This window comes from Suricata suricatta, chromosome 6 (genome assembly GCF_006229205.1).
Source record: "Suricata suricatta isolate VVHF042 chromosome 6, meerkat_22Aug2017_6uvM2_HiC, whole genome shotgun sequence".
NCBI lineage: Eukaryota > Metazoa > Chordata > Mammalia > Carnivora > Herpestidae > Suricata > Suricata suricatta.
Window position 1 is genome coordinate 123,263,883 of NC_043705.1, and position 21,408 is coordinate 123,285,290.

Sequence of the window (21,408 nt, forward strand, 5' to 3'; positions counted from 1 at the left end):
AGAATTACTGGAAACTACTTTGTTGTTGTATGGAATGATCTTCCTCCCAGTAGCCAGAATTGAATTAATTGATAGTTGTTGGTGTATGTGCATAATGTAACAAATAGGCCATATCCTAGGTTCTATTTTTGTTGCTGGTCGTGTTATTGTTTGTTTTGTTTTATTTTTTTTAAGCCAGGAGATTTTAACAATGTAAAATGCTCTTTGGGCATTTGAAAGCTAGTCATGAGTCCTGGGCCTAGCAATGTTGTTAGAGAAAATAACCCTTAGTATTTTACATGCTCATTTTTGTTCCCCCTGACTTTTCCAAATGAATTTGAAAACTTAAGGTTAACATTCAGGGACTACCACTGACAAATTGTATCTATTTCAGCTATATCAGGGAGCTAATTTTTTTATAATTATTATCAGGAATAAGTAATCTTCAAAATAGTAGGTAATTTGTAAACATCCATAAGATTATTCTATAACAAATGTCTCTTGGAAGGACAGAGTAGTTTATTTTCCTTAAATCATCATATATTTATTTTATTATCTTATTAAGGAAAGTATATATTGCTTAAGTAATCAGTAGAGTGAGAGAAATATAATCACTAAAATCTTACTATGTCCACTGCTTTTCTCATTTCTGAGGTACTTTGCAGTGTTCAGTGATTAAAATCATATGTTATGGCAGCTCTTTCTGTCCATAGGTCCTGTCCCCATGCTTTAATAAAACCACATTTTTGCACTGGAAGAAAAATAAAATCACATGTTGCCTTTTTGTAGATCTGTAACCTTGCATTACTGTATGGTTTGTTTTGTTCTACATTTTCTTTATTTCTTAATACCCTCACTTGTTCCATGGAGGATTTAAAGCAATATGGGCAATTTTAGTTCTTCTTGATACTGTACTGTAGCCTGGTGTTAGAAGCCTAACTACTGAATTAAAAAAATTTTTTTTCTGTTTTTCAGAGTTTGTTTGTTTGTTTGTTTTAATTCTTTTACCCTATGCTAAATAAATGCTTATCCTGGGTACTAGAGTTACATGGTGAGTTAGGAAGACATGGAGTACTTTGGAAAACCAATTTGTTGTGGCAGGAATAGTGGCAGGAATATAGGATATGTAGGGTAAATATCAAGATATGAGGCTGGAAATGTCATTGTGAAAAGCTTTGTAGGCTCTCTTATGGTCTGTCTTTGTCTTTGGGCCAAAACGGTGCCAAAGAGGAAATCTTAAGAACAGGAACAGTGGGAGCAGGTTTATAAGTTAGTTAACTGTGACAACCATGCAGAAATGAATTGGGAGTGAGGAAATGTTACTGTTCCTAGGTCTGACATTCAGGGTTGCCAAGATACAACTTTTCTACCTCTCTTTACCTCTGATAAATCAGTTATAACAGTATATAGAGTTATTTCCATGGAATCTGACTGGACACATTTAAAATTTTTTACTTTATTTTATTTTATTGAGCAAGAGGGAGTATGTGCGTGAGTAGGGGAGGGGCAGAGGGAGAGAGAGAATCTTAAGCAGGCCCCATGCCCAGAACAGAGTCCAATGCGGGGCTCACTCTCAGAACTGTGAGATCATGACCTGAGCTGAAATCATGAGTTGGACACAATAGACGGAGTCGCCCAAGTGCCCCTGGACACATTTTTTAAAAATGTCTACATTAACTTCAGCTAAATAAGGAGTACAGTAGTATACTTTCTTATTATTCCTTCTCCCTTAAATGTTTTCCTTCCTCTTTTCTGTCTCTCTGCCATTGCCTCAGTTGCTTGAATATATCTTACACAGGATGAGTTAATCATTTTTATTTACTGCTAGATTATATGAATAATACATGTAAATACATTTAAAACTAGAAACTATAGATAAAAAGGAAAAAATTAAATGATTGGACATCTACTCCTAGATACTATTAATGCCATTAACATTTTGGTGCATGTCTTTCTTTTCTTCATGGGAATATACATGTACAATATATACTTTTTTTAATAAAAAGGAATTTGTCTAATGCATACTATTAATTGGCTTTATCTCATTGTGAATGTTCTTTCATGTCACTAAATGTAAGAAGGTATATCATCCTTTTGATTTGTTTTTACCCAACTTTTTATTTGAGAAAATAAACTAAACTTTCAGAAAAGTTGAAAAAGTAGTATAAGTGCACTATATACTATTTATCTAGATTTATCAATTATTAATATTTTATTATATTTGCTTTATCCTTTAAAATGCATTTTCAAATGGTTCAGCAGTATATTTACAAGTTGTAGATGACTTGGTGCTTTGTCTAGAATTTTTCAGCAGGTATTTCCTAAGAATAAGGACATTTCTTTTACAAAACCAAATACAAATACCATAAAATGAAATTGAACATGGATGGATATTACCTAATTTATTTAGTTGTCCACAGGTGTCTTTAATGCTGGGCTTTCTAGGTGTTGTGTTTATACTTCGATTTACTTATTTTTTGAGAGAGAGTGCACAAGTAGGGGAGGGGCAGAGAGACGGAGACAGGTTCTGTGCTGTTAGCTGGGGCCTGATGCGGGATTCGAGCTCAAGAACTCTGAGATCATGACCTGAGCCGAAACCAAGAGACAGACAGATGCTTAACTGACTGAGCCACCCAGGCTCCCCGTTTTTTGTTGTTGTTGTTTTCTTTTTAAGTTATTCTTTTCTTTTTTTTAATGTTTATTTTTGAAGGGAGGGGCAGAAGAGGGAAGGAGAGACAGAGACACAGGCACAGAATCTGAAACAAGCTCCTGGCTCTGAGCTGTCAGCACAGAGTTTGACTCAGGTCTCTAGTGCATAAGCTGTGAGATCATGATCTGAGCCGAAGTTGGACGCTTAACCAACTGAGCCACCCAGGTGCCCCTGTGCTTCGTTTTAAATTCAGGGTCTAATCAAGGAGCATGGATTTTACTTGGTTTTTATATCTTGTTAGAGTCAGTTTCCTTTAATGTAGAATAATCTCCTGTTTTTATCTTGTATCTCAGGACGTTGACATTTTTGAGGAGTTCAGGCCAGTTGTCCTATAGGATATCCCACAATCTGGATTTTTCTTCTTTATGCTTAGATTTTTGGCAGCCTTTTAGTCAGTAAAACTAAGTAAACTTTTGCACATCATCACATCAGGAACACATAAGTAATGTTATAAATTCCCTGTTGGTGATGCCAGGTATCACTGGTTAAAGTGGTGACTACCACAACTCTCCATTTTAAGGATACCTTTTTCACTTTGTAAGTCACCATGAGTAATCTGTGGACCTATTACCCAACTACTTTTCACTCTATGGTGTTAGATCCTTTGAAAATCTCTTAAGTGAATCAAGTTCTGTGATAGTGGATGTAAAATGCTTTTACATTGATTCTTCGCACTCTTCTCTAAGGAAGAGAGCCTCCTTTTCCTTCTTTTTAGTATTACTACGGACTCCTTTTTTATTCAGTGTACTATAATCCATTTTTGTACTCTCATTTTTCTTTTTGAGGCACACATTTTCCCAAATTTGGCCAATGGGATCCATTTCAGAATAGCTCCTGTGCCTTTTGGACTTGGCATCATTATTCTTTGAGCCCTTATTTCATTTTACGCACAGTAAGATATTACTGATACATACACTTAAACATTTCCTGGCTGAGTCTTGTAATCAGCCATTTCCCAAAGAAGCTTTTATTTCTTAATATAGTGTTTAGAAATAGAGTTTTTAATGAGTGCATATTTTATTGTATGGGTATACGGTATAGATTTTAGAGTTTGTATCTTGGGATGCCTGGTTTCATATTAGGGAAAAGCTGAGAACAACATTGAGTAAAATAATCCTCGTATGAAAAGATTTGTGTAGTTGTCAGTTGTTTTCCTAAGATAAATTCCTAGAAATTTCTGTTATGTCGAAGGGTATGCACTTGAAAAAAAATGTGATACACAGTGTGAAATTATCATCCAGAAGGGTCATTATTAGGGTGTCTGAGTTTTGTATATGCAGTTTTATATCAGCTACAATTTAGGTTAACTATTTGGTCTCATTGAGATGAGTTCTAGAATATTGGTATGTACTAAATGGTGACTTATAGCATGCTGAATTTACTACTGAAGTGGTGTGTTTTTGTTTCTGATATTGTACATTTAAAATTTTATTTCAACTTACTATGTAACTTACTAATTGATAAGCATTTTAAATAAAAGTACTTTTAAGTGAAACTGTTTTAGGACTCAAAAATTGAGCTTTTAGTTAGAGATACAGTCTTACATTTGTTTTCCCGCAGTGCTTTAATAACAAATGTACATCTGTTTGCAAGTGTTCATAGGAGATGAAGTAGTAAGCTGTAGTTAAGCTTGCCTTTTATTAGTTTTAGACTATATGTGTGCAAATGAAGGAGATTATTTCATAAATATTAAGCATAACCTGGTTATTTTTGTGGCTTAAATAACTCAGTGTTTAAAGTACTTCACAATCTCTTAGCCTACTTTTCTCATCTGTCAAGTAAGGAGATAATTGTCTTACATACCTGTTTCGAGACTTCACTGTGTCTGGAAAACTGCCTGTCATTCTGTGGATTCTCAATTTAAGAAAACAAAACAAAACAAAAACCCCTAAAGGTCTTGGTCATTCAGCATTGTAGGATGCTGTTTCCCTTATTCTACTTTTTATTTTCTTGATAAATAATTCATGAGGTTACATTTAAATGACATTTTTACAGTTTCTGTATATAACAACTAGTTATTTAGAAAATATTTATTATAAAGATTCCACATAAAAATTGTGGTCCTAGTCGGTTATAATCTAGAAGTAGTAGTTTTAAGTAGACAATTTAATGGCGATTTAAGAGTGATATGTTGGGGGACAAGTGATATTTAAACTATACATGTTTCTCCCTATAACTTTGAAGATACTTGGCTGTGAACTTAATTATGTTTTTCTAACACATTAAAAAAGTTTTTTTTAAACTTTTTAATTTATTTTTTGAGAGGAAGAGACAGCAAGCTGGGGAGGGGTAGAGAGAGTGGGAGTCACAGAAGCCAAAGCAGGCTTCAGGCTCTGAGCTGTTAGTACAGAGGCTGATGCGGGTCTCAAACTCACCGACTGTCAGATCATGACCTGAGCTGAAGTTGGATGCTTATTAAGACTGAGCCACCCAGGTGCCCCTCTCCTATCCTTTTTTAAGTAACAAAGGACATTGATAAAACTAACCAAAAAAGAGTTTATTGATCTATATAGTTTTTTCCTTGATCAGTTACATCAATTGTTCTTTTTCTTTCTTTTTAAAACATGTTTATTTTGAGGGAGAGACAGAGCATGCAAGCTGGAGAGAGAGAGAGAGAGGGAGAGAAAGAGAGGGAGAGGGAGACAGAGAGACTGACCCAAGTAGGCTCCAAGCTGTCAGCACAAAGTCCGACGCGGGGCTCAATCTCATGAACCAGGAGGTCATGACCTGAACCAAAATCAAGAGTTTTGCACTTAACTGACTAAGCCACCCAGGCGCTCTCCATGTCAGTTGTTTTCTAATTGTATTTTATCTGATCATATGCTTAGTGATAAACCTACTTCTTCTCCCTACTTTTTTTTTAATGTTTTCTTCTCTTACTACACTTACTATCTTTATAACCATTTGTAGAATTTAATGGCCTGACATAAAACTCCAGAAAGCCTTTTAATGCAAGTTACTTGATTGCTCTCTTTTCTAGATATTTCCAGTTTCAGATGCCATGATTCTGATTTTCCCATGCATCTTAAAATCCTCACCTTTTCAGTTCATGTTTTCTTCCTGTGTTTAGTGTAGATGCCTTGGAGCTAGCGGGTCAAAAGTCTTTTTTTTTTTTTTTTTTCCCTCCAATAAAGTAGTCTGCATTTGAGACACCAAAAGTTCAGTTTTCCTTAAGTTGTTCTATGCCATCCTGGCAACCAGGAATCTTTCTCTTGAGCCGTATGGACTCTTTTTCCACTCATTATCACTTCAGAGAAGAAAGAAGTCTTATTGGAATGTGGTAAATAGGGAGTCCACTGAATTTTCAGAGATGTTAGTTTAGAAAGGGGCAAGTTTTCTAGTTTTGAGGTAGTTTTATAAATAAAATCAGCAGCTTTGTCAAATTTAAATCTTTTGTAGATTTTTTTAGGTCTGTAAATCACTGAACATAAACAACATGTATGTATGTTATGTTTATGTCAGTAACCAGCTTCATGTGCTTATTCATTAGACTTTAAACAATGAAAATGGATAGAATCCATACATTCAACCAGGAAATACAGTGCTTTTATATCTTTTGGAGGATGAAAACCAGTGTATTGGTCCTTAATTCCAAAATCTTCTGTCTGTTCTGTATATTCATCTGAATTCCAGTTCCATATCACAAAACTTCTGCTATGGTTTATTCACTTTGCTTCTCCAAACCAGCTTCTGTCAGCCCCTTGCTTTTATCAGTTGCACAGCCCATCAGTCCATCAAAATTGGGGGTTCTTGGGTTTCAAAATCTTCATGTATTCTTCTGTTCTTTTATATCTTCTGTTTTCTTAGCCATCAAGCATATAAAATCTTACTTTCATGAGCTTCTTTTTTTCCTATCTAGTATCCTAGTTCCGCCTCTTCCTCAAATCCAACCCTTCCCAAAGTGTATTCAGAGTAAATCTTTTGGGAGAGATACTAACAAACTCTGTAACCATGCAACTTTATCACTCTTTTGTAGCCTACCAACTGAACTATAAGTTTTTTGAAGGCAAAGACCAAGTCTTAAACTTTTCTATGCCTCTGTAACACCTGGCATTTGTGGAGTTAAAAACTTGTTGATTGACTTATATAAAAGGAAGATAAGATTTTTCCATGTTTTGTGAGATACATATTTGTAAATATGCACACATAAACCTACCTATATTGGCAGAATTTATTGAATTTAAATTCATAACATTTAACTTGGCCTTTTATAATTATGTAACATAATCTTTGTTTGATTTTATTCATAAGGTACGTCCTATTCAGGTTATGAAGCAGCAGTGTATTCAGCTGCATCCTCCTACTACCAACAGCAGCAGCAGCAACAGAAGCAGGCGGCGGCGGCAGCAGCAGCTGCTGCTGCAACAGCTGCCTGGACAGGGACCACCTTTACTAAAAAAGCACCATTCCAAAATAAACAACTGAAACCAAAACAGCCTCCCAAACCACCCCAGATTCACTATTGTGATGTTTGTAAGATCAGCTGTGCTGGACCACAGGTACTTAACCTTGTATGTTTTACCATGAGTCTTCAATGGTTATTTTTGATAGTTAAGTATGATTGATATTCTGACTCTACTGCTTACAGAGAAGGTTTACATTTTCTTTCCTGTTAGCTTTTAGCAAACACGTATTTTCCTAAACAGTCATTTTTAAAGAAATACTTATATTGAGAAATAAGAATTTTAAGAAAAAACTTTTAAAATGATTATGAATGTTAATAAAAAATGGGCAAATTGTACTTTTTTTCCATGAAAGATAGTTTGCTCCTTAAGGTAAAACTTAAATTTAACTTAGAAGTCTTTATATTCAAATTAACTGGGTTGGGGGTAAAATTGAATTTTTATTTCTTTTTTAGCATCCACAGCTTGCTTAACATAATTGGCTCTTGATTTCCTTAGCTCTTCTTTGAGGTCCGTTTTGAGTGTATGGATAGAATTTTACACCTGAAAAAGAATGACCACAGAGAATTCAGCTTTACAGTACTTGCATTAAAGAGGAGAGGACTTTGTCAAGTGTGCTGTTTTTTGGGAGCATAGAAATAGCAGAAGATAATTGTCTTTCTGGAATTAAAAAAAAAATTTAAATAAGTTTTTTATAATCTTTAGTTTGCAGCATAACATTTGGAATAAGACTGACTTTTGTATATGCTTCATAGAATGTTAACTACTGCTGTATAATCTTCAATGAGGGAATGGGAGCTTTGGAAACAAGAAAGATGTGGGGAGGTGTCTTTTTCAAAAATAATCAACTGATGAAGCATGTAGAATCTTTATTCCCTCACCCCATACTGTTCTGTTTTTTTCATTTTTGCTCCTGTTTAAAATGTGTGATTTAGGCATGCGTGTTTATAAAATCAAATGTGTTCCTTTTATCCCAACAAAATTTGTTGATATTTAAGATGTGTGTTTTTATATAAAAATTGATAAGCAGTTTAGCAGATAGAAGGAATAGACTGACGCTGTAGTAGTTTCTTTCAGTTATATTATGTATCCCACTCCTCCACCTATGTACGTTCTTTTTAATTTACTAGATTAGTTCTACTTTTTTTTTTTTAATATTTTTTAAATGTTTTATTTATTCTTTAGGGAGAGAGAGAGAGACAGCGTGAGCAGGGGAGGGTCAGAGAGAGAGGGAGACACAGAATCTGAAGTCAGGCTCCTGGCTCTGAGCTAGCTCTCAGTACAGAGCTGATGTGGGGCGCAAACCCACAAACCACAAAGTCATGACCTGAGCCGAAGTTGGATGCTCAACTGACTGAGCCACCCACGAGTCCCTAGTTCTACTTTTAAATACTTGTTTTTTTAGATTATTTTAAATTGCCAGTATTCCCTGAGTTACACCAAGTTAGTAAATAATTGTGGAATATTAGTATATATGACTAGTTACATGAAACCTTTTTTCTCTATATTTTGAGTGTGATAGGAAAGTGTTTCATTGTGATTACATGGCTGAGGGAGAGGGAAAAAGTGGGGAATATTGGAGGTGACCCAGGAATAGACATGGAAAGAGGATATCCTACTCCATGATGGCTGTTTAGAGGAGATGATGCTATGAGTGTCCTAAGAGATGTTTTGAACATGTGATATCCATATAAAAAGAATAAAACATGGCTGTAGGATGATAGGTGAAAAGCAGCATTTTAATGCATATATGTAAGGCTGACCATTGTCTAGATCATTTTGAAAGAACAGGCCAAGGAACCTTCCACAGGTCAGAGGGCCTTATCTGGCTGATGAGCCTGAAGGGAAAACATTGATACTGTAGGTTAAGAGTCTAGGTGTAGACATAAGGAGGGAGAGTAAGCGGGTTCAGATTTAGGGGACAATGGTTCCCAGTCCTGGCTCCACCATGTGTGGCTTTTGAGCAAGTTAAAGGCCTTCACTTTGGGCTTTTGTTTCCTCACTTGTGTAATAAGGACATGCCCTAAATAATTGAGCCTCAGAGTGCTTCATGGAGCCAGTTCAGGCCACTGCAGGTAATGAGAATCAAATGGCTGGGCTTTAGGTCTCCCTGTTTTGTTTTGAAAACAGAACAACTTTCCCTACTTCTGCATAAGATTTCAGTTGGAGAAAGGATTCTCTTTTTTAAAAATTAGAAAATCACTATTTTAGGTACTCTCTAAAGTCTCATCCACCTCTGAGAAATTCTGTGATGAAAATAAAATTTTATGATAATTATACATCTGTCTTAAAAACAATTTTAAAAATAAAACATGAAAGAGGAACTTTTGGCCCCACTCAAGATAAACAAATGGCAGTCTTTGTAGCCTCTTCATTTTAACAAATCTGCTTTCTTTAATCCTCTGATTCCAGACAGTTTTTAATACACAACTTCACTATCTTACTGATTAGCATTATAATAATAACTTTTTCCTTGCAAATATATAGTTTTTCACTGTTACATATTTTAAATAGGCTTTTGTTCAGATGGCATGGATTCTACGTGAAAATGCATTGAGTAGAAAAGTTAGTTTTATAAATAAACATACCTGGTTTTAAAGAGTCTTGTTACCATTCAGTAATTTTTTTTCATGATGTAGATACAGTACCCCCCCACACTTGATTCAGTAATGAAAATTTTGGAATGATCATTCTGTCAATGATTATACATAAGCAGTCAAAGATGCAAATTCTTAAAACTGGAAGTGGTGTACTTTCGATAATGTGGCTAAGTATGAAAGGCCTTTGTAAATCAAAGTGTTAGATAAATGTGTTTTTAGTAAACAAAGTACAGAGAACCACAGATAAATATAAATAGATCCGATAGGGAATCCCACATGCTCTGGTTAAATTACTTACAGTTGTTTAGTACTCGTTTTTAAATGAGTATTAGAGATTTGAGAATTGAATAATTTTAAACGATATAGATAGAAAATTAGCAAAGCAAAATTTATCCTTTTTGTTTGAAACAGACTTATAAAGAACATTTAGAAGGACAGAAACATAAAAAAAAAGAAGCCGCATTGAAAGCCTCACAAAATACCAGCAGCAGCAACAACTCCACTCGTGGGACTCAAAATCAGCTACGTTGTGAGCTCTGCGATGTGTCTTGTACAGGAGCAGATGCCTATGCTGCCCACATTCGTGGTGCTAAGCATCAGAAAGTAGGTGTTTTTTTCCCACACACCCTTATGTATTACTCTGTTTTCTTTTACTTATTCAATTGAGGATTTAAGTATAGCTGACTTCAAAACTTAAAAACTTGGAGTGGATTACAAGCCTTGTTTATATGTTAATATACATAAAGGGAATACCAAATAGCCATTGCTTAATGAGGGAAAGACTGGAGACCTGTTTTTCTTTAAATTGAACTAGATGATTTATTCTGCCAGTTGGAAATTTGTTGTATGATTATTTGCCTCTTCTTGTCATACTTAAGTCTAGGTTGGTGCGCATGTAGCCAAGTTGATTTCATCTTTCTCTGCCTTAGTTTCCTCACCTAGTAGTAGATGGAATATGTATCAAAATCTGCTTCACAGAGATTGTTTTGAAAATAATGAGTTTTGTGTATAAAAATATAAAAATACAACAAAAATATAGTTCAGATTTTCATTTTATAAAATCTTTTAGACAAACTCAAAAATCTACACTTTTTGAGTTTCCTGACAAATGTGCTTTTATTTTGTAGGTGGTTAAATTACACACAAAACTTGGTAAACCCATTCCTTCAACAGAACCAAACGTTGTTAGCCAAGCTACTTCTTCAACAGCTGTGTCTGCTTCAAAACCAACTGCCTCTCCCTCAAGCATTGCAGCAAGCAATTGTACTGTGAATACTTCATCAATTGCAACTTCTTCAGTGAAAGGTCTTACGGCTACAGGAAACTCGTCTCTTAATAGCACATCCAACACTAAAGTATCAGCAGTGCCTACAAATATGGCTGCCAAGAAAACCTCTACACCCAAAATAAACTTTGTTGGCAAGTACTGAAGATTGTCTGTGTTCCTCCTAACTCTGTCAAAGTGATGTTTCTCCTCCATTCCAGAACTAACTCATCTGCTTTATGCTCTTGTGTACCCATCTCCTTCTTTCTTCTCTGGGACCTTACTCAATCACATACCTGTTTTTTTCTTTTGAATTTTTAAGCAGTCCTCAGTCTTCTAATGGTTTTTTTCTTCCTTACAGTCATACATGTTTACCTGTGTCTTCTGTAGTCTTTAAAAAAAAAAAACCCCAGACATTTCCTTATTACTATAATCTTCTCAAGCTGCAACCCAATTCTTTCTTTCTCTGCTTCTATGCTTTTTATCTAGTCCTTAGTCTGTTTTGAGTGTTTCCACTCTAAGACTACTTTCAGAAGTCACTAAAGACCTAATTGCCAAATCCAATGGCTAGTTTTCAGTTTCACCCTGTTGACCTCTAATATTTACACAGTCAACTGCTAGATCTTAGAACTTTAAAGTCTCTCCTATATATACCCACCTCTTTCTCAGATGTCTATTGGTTCTTCTGCCTTCGTGTTCATTAAATGGTTATGCTCCTAAGATTGTGATTCTGGCTCTCATCTCACTCTAGTCTCCCAATGTTGACAAGTTGTCTCATTCGCTCCACTGTGCAGGAACTTTGAAATATTTCGGGCACACTCAAAACTCACACCTTTTAGAGCTATCTTGTAGGAATTAACCTGATCATGATCTGTGTGGCGCTCTCTGGCCAACCAGTGTCTAATTCTGTCACAAGAATACCATGAAATAATCTCATCAATTTACTGCTTTTTTTTCCACATGGAAAACCTCACTTATGTTATTCCGTTTGTTTATTGTCTCCTTCAGTTTGTATACATAGTCCTTTTGTTTCGGTCACCACAGTATTTCTACAAAAAATGTCTTTTTCTTCATGGCTACTGCCTTGTTTTTAGGCCTTCAAAGTCTTCCTCAGAACTTTGTCTCTTACTGCATCCAGTCTCCAATCCTTGTCAAAGTTAACTTTGTTAAAATATGTGTCAAGTTGTGTTAGTCTCCTGCTTAAAAATTTTCAGTGGCCTTCTGACATGTGGGAAAAAGCTATATTCCTTAATTATGTCATCCATAGTCTTCAGAATCTGACCCCTGCCTCATAGGTCATCACTTCTGTCTAGTAATTGGTGCTAATATCTTCCTTGAATTTACCATAGTCTTTTAAACTTCATGTTGTTGTGCATGGTGTTCTATTTAGACATCATTCTCTTCCTTATGCCTGGTCAAGTTCATACTTGTTACTCTTCTTTCAAAGCCCAGCTCAAGTGACACACCCTTGGTGAAGCCTTTCCTAACTGAATCATGTTAGAGGGGAGTGGCTTCTTTTCTTTTTAAAGCATTCCCATAATACTGTATTTCTACTTACTATAGCAATTACCACATTGTATTGTAATTATTTGTATCTTCCCTTAAATTGTTGGCACCTCAAAGGCAGCCACACTGTCTTATTTTCATATCACCAGAACTTAGAGCATTGCCCAGTTGGGAGGAAACTAGGGTTACAAACATAAATTAGGCTTAGACTGTACCTTTTTAGGTACTTGCTATTCATTTTTAGGCACTTGATGTTAGTAAAGTCCTGGTGGGGATGGAGAGGATCATTGGATGGTGGAGAAGGGCAAAATCCCAACATATATTTATTTTATTAGTAGGATAAAAAGGCCAGCTGATATATGTGTTCTTCAAAATTCTGCTGTATGTCAGCAGGAGTTAGACTATTGGTAGAAAAAAATAAGAACTTGATATGACATTTTTCCTGTATCAGATTATACATTTATACAACAAGAAAGTAATAATTACTGTAATTCTTTTATGCTCTTCTAGGTGGGAATAAGTTGCAATCAACAGGAAATAAAACAGAAGACTTAAAAGGAACTGAATGTGTTAAAAGCACTCCTGTCACCTCTGTACAGATTCCAGAAGTAAAGCCAGACACCGTGTCAGAACCAGTCACACCTGCCTCTCTTGCTGCTTTGCAGAGTGATGTGCAGCCAGTGGGGCACGACTATGTGGAAGAGGTACTGATGTGAGAATACCATTTCTGTGAGCTTAGGTATAGAAGTGTGTCACTTTGTTGCAGACATGCTTTAAGTATCAGATTAGGTTTAGGTTATTTATGAAGGAATATAATACAGTAGGTATTTTTGTTAAAGGTTTTTATAAAACATGCCCTTTAAGCTTGCCTAAGTGATATCATGATTTTTTTTTTAATTTCTCTCTTTCCCTGCCAATACCATCACTGTGATATAAGGTAACATTCCATTTGTTTGATAGACATTCTTGTATCCTTCAAGTATTTTGCATATAAAAAAATTTGTGAGCAGTAAAAATATTGAAAAAAAGAGCCAGTATTTCTTTCTGAGCAGTCACGTAGTATCATGGTAAAATTAAAGGTGCTGATTTAACAGGTCATGTTTCTATGGTTTCTCAAGCTGATGAGAGAGCTTCCTATTTTATAGGTAAACTCAGGAAATTGAGGAATGAGGGAACATCAGAGGGCCTAATAAATATTTACTGTTAGCAGAAGGCCCAACATAGAGCAGTATAGCATTATTCTTTACTTTCACTGTGTTATAGAACATGTGTAAGTTCTCTGAGCTTCAGTGTTCACACCAGTAAAACTTGAATATTTCCAAAGTTGTGAGATTAAATAAAGTACCTAGAATAGTGCCTAGCATGTAGTAGATTTTTGGTAAATGTCTTTTTATTCTCCTATCAAAAAACAAATTACGTATTATGTTGTCCTCTGTTCACTAGATAGAAAACTGGAATGTGTAGTTTATAAGTAGTTCACAGTTTTAAAAGTACAGATCTTAAGAGAGTGAGGTTTGGTTATCTAAAGAGATACACATGGCCAAGGCACCTTAGAGAACTATTATCCAGTTGCATTTTCTTCTTTTTAAAATGTATTTATTTTTTTAAATGAGAGTGAGAAAGTGCAAATGGGGGAGGAAGAAAGAGGGAGTCATAACCAGACTCCATGCCCAGCATGGAGCCCAAGGCAGGGCTGGATCTCACAGCCGTGAACATGACCTGAGCCAAAATCAGGTGTTGAACGCTTAACGAACTGAGCCACCCAGGCGCCCCTAGCCAATTGCATTTAAATCTAAATGTTTACACATAGATAAAAGTGTTGAAATTAAAGTTAATATCCAAAGCAAATACATGCTAATACATCTTGCCTACAGGTTAGAATTTTAACAGTTCATTTCTATAGGTTAGCCTTTCAAAAAATTATAAACATTGTCCCTTATTTTTTTCCCCTACTTCAAACTCTTAACTATATACAACATTTCCTTATCACAGAATCTGTGAAGGTTTGTGAATGGAAATCTTCAACTGTAGCATACCTGTTATGATTCTTGGGTTTTTTTTTTGTGTGTGTGTGTGTGTGTGTGTGTTTCAAGGTACGAAATGATGAAGGAAAAGTAATTCGATTCCATTGTAAATTATGTGAGTGCAGCTTTAATGATCCCAACGCTAAGGAGATGCATTTAAAAGGGCGAAGACACAGACTTCAATATAAAGTGAGTAAAATTTCAACTGGTGTTTTTTTTTTTTTTTTTAACACAGCTTGGATCAGTCTACATGGAAAACAAAACATCTAAACATAACACACTCTAGTGAACTTCTATTCTAACATTAGCATGTCATGTCTCACTTTGATTCAGAGGTTTGCTTTTTACTGATTAGTTTGTTTTACTTAGGTAAGAACAATATAACTGTATTTCATAATTTTTAGACTTGTAATATTGCTTGGATCCAGTGATATGTAAATATAGACAACTACTTCATGTAAAGTGTTTTGAAATAAGTATCAGGTTTTCATTTACCTTCTCTGTCTTGGTAGAGTTCCCACTAAAATGAATTTTGAGATGAGAAATTCTTCATTGAAAACTTCAAATACTAAGTTAAATCCAAATCATTTATTTAAAGGCTTTTTTGGTTTGTTTGTTTAATATTTTATTTATTTTTGAGAGAGCATGAGCAGGGGAGCAGCAGAGAGAGAGGATCCAAAGCAGGCTCTGTGCTGACAGTAGCAAGCCTGATGCAGGCTTGAACTCATCAACTGAATTGTGAGATCATGACCTGAGCTGAAGTTGGACACTTAAACAACTGAGCCACCCAGCTGCCCCAAAATAGTCAGTTTTTTTAACCTCGACACTCAAACATTTAGAATCATCTACTTACAAACAAGTAAAGGAAAAATAAATAGCCATTAGTTCCCTAAAGATTTCTTTTATAGTTTATTGTCAAGTTGGTTTCCATTTAACACCCAGTGCTTATCCCGACAAGTGCCCTCCTCCATGCCCACCATCCCTCTTCCCCTCTCCCCCTCCCCCATCTGCCCTTAGCCCTCAGTTTGTTCTCAGTATTCAAGAGTCTCTCATGGTTCCCCCTTTCCCTCCTCCATGGTCCTCTGCTAAGTTTCTCCTGTTACACTTATGAACGAAAACATATCGTATCTGTCCTCTGCCTGACTTATTTCACTTAGCATGACACCCTCGAGTTCCATCCCCGTTGCTACGAATGGCCAGATTTCATTCTTTCTCATTGCCATGTAGTATTCCATCATATATATAAACCACATCTTCTTGATCCATTTATCAGTTGATGGACATTTAGGCCCTTTCCATGATTTGGCTATTGTTGAAAGTGCTATGAACATTGGGATCTCATCAACCTAAAGATTTCTTCTATTAGTTTGCACTAAGTTATGTACTTTCTACATATGAAGTATGTCATCATAAGTTTGGACAATTAAGAGTTTGGGGTGTGCCTAATACAACTTATTTACTGATTTTACTATTATAATGAAATTTGCAACTGAAAGCCTCTATGATGAAAGAATATGCAGGATTGTATGATTTTGATAATATATAGAGATTGTTAAGAGAGGCTGCTAATTTTTTAAATGTCTTTATTAACAGAAAAAAGTAAATCCAGATTTACAAGTAGAAGTAAAGCCCAGTATTCGAGCCAGAAAGATTCAAGAAGAGAAAATGAGGAAGCAAATGCAGAAAGAGGAGTATTGGCGAAGACGAGAAGAAGAAGAACGTTGGAGAATGGAAATGAGGTAATATCTTTTACTTCCAGTAGCATGTTAGTTAGTGGTTCAGCCTTTCCAAAAAGCTTAGCTATTCTGAGTATGTGACTCCCATTCAAAGCAATCCAGATTTGTTTAATGTACTTTTAATTTTCACTTTTTAGGAAGATCATAGGTCTAGGAAAGAAATGCATTAAAATTAAATTATTAACTATTCTAGTTATGACTGTGGCCTTACTGTTAGGAATTATGTGGTAAATTGTATCTTAATATATATTAGGTATATGAAGAAATAGTTTAATGTTTACTTACTTTTGAGAGAGAGAGACAAAGATAGAGACAGAGCCAAGAGTAGGGGAGGGGCAGAGAGAGATGGAGACACAAAATCTGAAGCAAGCTCCAGGCAGTGAGCTGTCAGCACAGAGCTTGATGCGGGGCTTGAATCATGAGATTATGATCTGAGCCAAAATCAAATGCCCAGCTAACTGGGCCACCCAGGTATCCATATATATTTCTTTCTTTCTTTTTTTTTTTTTTAATTTTTTAATGTTTGTTTATTTTTGAGAGTGAGGTGAGCAGGGGAGAGGCAGAGAGGGAGACAGAATCCAAAGCAGGCTTCAGGCTCCAAGCCGTTAGCACAGAGCCCAGCCTGATGCGGGGCTCGAACCCATGAACTGTGAGATCATGACCTGAGCCGAAGTTGGACGCTTAACCGATGGAACCACTCAGGTGCCCCTATATATTTCTTTTTTAAAGTAAACTCTACACTCAGCATGGGGCTTAAACTCACAACCCCAACATCAAGAGTCATGTGCTTTACTAACCAGAATAGATAGATAACATTTGGTTATATGATAAAAATATCCTGAGTATAAGATTTGGTAGATTCTATTCATGAATAAAGTGTGGGTTTGTTTGCTTGTTTCAAAGAAATTTCTGTTAAAGAAGCTTTAGAGACTACAGGGAAGGAGAAAGAAAACAAAGTATATAAATATTTGGTTTATTAGTATAACTGACATATCTTTAAATAATGCAATTCAGGGGCGCCTGGCTGGTTCAGTCAGCAGAGCATTGATTTTGGGGTCATGAGGTCAAGCTCCACATTGGGCATAGAACTTACTTGAAAAAATTAAATAGTACAATTCAGTGTTTTTAAAGTAATGTTCACAGAGTTATGCAACCATCACCGCAATCAATTTTAGAACATTTTCATCACCCCCTAAAGAAACCACAAGACCCATTAGCAATCACTCCCTGTTTTCTCCAAAACCCCAACCTTTACCCCCAGGCAACTACAGTATACTTTGTCTATAGACTTACTCTGCAGATTTCATATAAATGAAATCATATAATATGTGGACGTTTTTGTCTGCCTACTTTTGCTTAGCATAGTGGGTTTTTATCTTATTTTTTTAATGTTTTTTATGTGTTTTTGAGAGACAGAGACAGCTCAAGCAGGGGAGGGTCAGAGAGAAAGGGAGACACAGAATCCAAAGCAGGCTCCAGGCTCTGAGTTAGTTGTCAGCACAGAGCCCCACGTGGGGCTTGAACCCATGAACCATGAGATCATGACCTAAGCCGAAGTCAGACGCTTAACCAACTGAGCCACCCAGGCGCCCCTAGCATACTGTTTTTAAGGTTCATGCATGTTATAGCGTGTGTCAGTACTTTGTTCCTTTCATGGCTGAATAATATTCCATTATATGGATATATAACCTTCATTTTGTCAATTGATAGACATTTATGTTGTTTCTGTTTTTGTGCTATCACAAATAATGTTGCTGGGAGTTTTATGTACAAGTTTAAAAATATAATTTCAGAAAACAAGAACAGAACCAAAATGTATCACTTTTATAACCCACTTGTTTCATTTATATGTCACCTTTTCAAAAAATGAAGCTCAGATTTTTATTTTCATGGCAGCATATTATCCTCTCATATAGATGTGTAATTTTCTTTATAATTTTTCCCATGTTATTAGATATTTAGATTGTTTCCATTGTTTCTCTGAGTAATCATTACATTGACCATCTTTGAGGCTGTATTATTACATAAATCATGATTGGTTGCTAATAATAAAATTCTAGAAACGGAAATACTTGTTTGAAGGAGACCTCTACTTTTGCCGATATTGAGTAGTATAACTTCAGTGGTTTATGCTATGCTTGTTATTTCTGTGACTTATTTCATAACTGGAACCCTGTATCTCCCACCTCCCTTTACCCATTTGGTCCATTTCCCCACTCCTTTCTCCTCTGGCAAAAATCAGTTCTCTATATTTATAGGTCTGAGTTGGGTTTTGTTTGTATTTTCATTTGATTTTTTAGATTCCACAAATGAGTGAAATCATAGGGTATTTTGTCTTTCTTAGTCCAACTTTTTTCACTTAGCATAGTATCTTCTAGGTCCGTCCATGTTGCAAATGGCACTGTCTTACCCTTTTTTTATTGCTGTGTACTATTTCACGTGTGTGTGCCAAACCTCTCTTATCTATATATCATTGGGCACTTAGGTTGCTTCCATATCTTGGCTGTTAAAAATAATGCTGCATAAAGAGGGTGCATTCTCTTTTCAGATTAGTGTTTTCATTTTCTTTGGGTGTTTTCTATCTTTGGGTAGATACCAAGTAGTAGAATTACTACATCATATAGTATTTCCATTTTAACTTTTTGAGGAACCTCCATATGTTTTTCCACAGTGGCTCTACCAATTTACTTTCCCACCAGCAGTGTACAAGGGTTCCTTTTTCTCTATATCCCTGCCAACACTTGTTATCTGACAAATTGAATTAAAAAAAATTTTTTTTAATGTTTGTTTATTTTGAAGGAGAGAGAGACAGACCGAACACAAGTGAGGGAAGGCAGAGAGAGACACAGAATCTGAAGCAGGCTCTTAGCTCTGAGCTGTCCACACAGAGCCTGACAGTGGTGCCCGAACTCACAAACCTTTAGATCATGACCTAAGCTGAAGTCAGACTCTTAACTGAGCCACCCAGGCACCCCACAAATTGAATTTTATTTCATATTTGACCACTTGCATTTCTTCTGTGGTAAATTGCCTGATCATTTTTTTATCTTTTTTTTTAACCTGTTGTTGATTTGTACAGATACTGTGTTATAGATACTAACCTATTATTAACGTGTAACCTTTAGTTTTTGCTATTATGTATTGATTTTTATTTTAAAAAGTGTTTTTTATCTGTATTTAAAAAAATTTTTTTTTATGTCTTTTATTTATTTTTGAGAGACAGAGAGAGACAGTGCGAGCAGGGGAGGGTCAGAGAGAGAGGGAGACACAGAATCTGAAGCAGGCTCCAGGCTCTGAGCTAGCTGTCAGCACAGAGCCCAACGCGGGGCCCGAACCCACGAACTATGAGATCTTGACCTGAGCCGAAGCCGGCTGCTTAACTGACTGAGCCACCCAGGCACCCCTAATCTTTATTTTTGAGAAAGAGAGAGAGAGAGAGAGAGAGAGAGAGAGAGAGAGAGAGAGAGAGAGTGTGTGCGCGCGCGCGCGGGGGAGGGACATAGAGGGAGATGCTGAATCTGAAGAAGGTTCTGAGCTGTTAGCACAGAGCCCAATTGGAGCTCAAACTCATGAACTGTGAGATGGTGACCTGAGCTGAAGTCAGTGGCTTAACTGACTGAGCTACCCAGGCTTTTTTATTTTTTAAACATATTTAAATATATCATTCTCATTATTTTATGAGTAATCTGCCTTGGTAATGCATTCAAAATTCTCTGTACTTAGATTATGCAGCTTTTCCTCTTTTGCTGATAAATATTAAGTACCTATGAACTGTTAGGAAATTACACCTAGTGTGTTAGGCACTAAGTATGAATTGGTGAACAGTGGATAAAAATCCTTGCCCTCATATAACTTAAATGTTTGTATTCAGTAACAAAAAACTATTCATAATTGGTATGAACGTGGTTTTCCAGAGCCTTCAGCCTGCTGTAATTCATTTTTCTTCCAAGACCTAAGTAATAGAGAAGTATGTTTCTGTACTTTTTTTTTTTTGGAGAGATACTTTCTGCATTTATTTTTTTTATAGTTTATTGTCAAGTTGGTTTCCATATAATACCCAGTGTTTCTATACTTCTAAGTCAGATGAGCTAAAAAGCACTGCTTATTCCCAAGCCTAGGAAATTGGTAATTTCTACGGAGCTACTTGAGAAGCATACTTCTTTCTTAACATTTTATATTAAATAAATTTGTCTACTAAAACATTATTGCTTTCAAAATTTCCTTTTATTTTTAATGTTTATTTCTGAGAGAGAGCTGGGAAGAAGCAGAGAGTGAGAAGAATAGAGGATCCAAAGCATGTCTGTGCTGACGACAGAGAGCCTAATGTGGGGCTCAAACTCACAGAACCATGAGATCATGACATCAGCCAAAATTGGACGTTTAACCAACTGAGCCACCCAAGTGCCTCTCAAAATTTGCTTTAGAGACATGGTTTCCCTTAGGAGTTACTGGTATCATAGTTTGAAGCTAAAAGTGAAGAGAGAAATGGGAGAAAATGAGATAGTTAAAAAGAAATTGGATTCTCAAGATGACCATTAAAGCAGAGGTTATACATTAGCTACCCACAGTCCCGAGTTCAGCCGATGGGGGTTTTATTTCGTATACGTGGTATTTTTAATCTGAACCAACATTAAAGATACTGAAAAACGTTAATAAAATCTTGATGATTTGGGGATTGCAACCTTTATTCCCTAATGGCAGTAATTAATAGGGGCTGGGTGACAGCTGTTGTCTCTAGCTAGAACATGTGCTTTCTAGTTTACCGTAGTCCATCTCCACCCTTAATATATCTCCCCAAATGAGACAGAATGTGAGTTGCCATTTATCACTGTCTTACACTGTTGCTTTTTCTCATAGTGTACAGATTTCTTTGTGCCGGTATCATATATGGGGGAAATTAAAAGTAGTCTTAAGAGATTCTTTTTAGGGGTGCCTGGGTGGCTCAGTAGTTAAGCATCTGACTTCAGCTCAGGTCATGATTTCACTGTTCGTGAGTTCAAGCCCTGTGTTGGTCTCTGTGCTGACAGCTCAAAGCCTGGAGCCTGTTTCAGATTCTGTGTCTCCCTCTCTCTCTGTCCCTCCCCTGCTCACACTCTCTCTCAAAAACAAACATTAATAAAAGAGATTCTAAGGAGGAGTAGGAGAGAGAAAATTTTTGAATGTATGCTTCAAGTCTTTCATTCACA

The 21,408-nt window shown here is 36.0% G+C and overlaps 1 protein-coding gene across 1 annotated transcript in view; it reads left to right on the top strand.

Annotated features, from left to right (window-relative positions):
• The window catches only part of ZFR (zinc finger RNA binding protein), an 83,368-nt gene that overhangs the window by 23,201 nt on the left and 38,759 nt on the right, over positions 1-21,408 (top strand). Inside the window, exons 5-10 of the mRNA XM_029941039.1 lie at positions 6,941-7,188; positions 10,104-10,295; positions 10,820-11,111; positions 12,973-13,166; positions 14,556-14,675; positions 16,080-16,225. Of these exons, the coding sequence (XP_029796899.1) occupies positions 6,941-7,188; positions 10,104-10,295; positions 10,820-11,111; positions 12,973-13,166; positions 14,556-14,675; positions 16,080-16,225 (1,192 nt within the window). The remainder of the gene's footprint in view (positions 1-6,940; positions 7,189-10,103; positions 10,296-10,819; positions 11,112-12,972; positions 13,167-14,555; positions 14,676-16,079; positions 16,226-21,408) is intronic.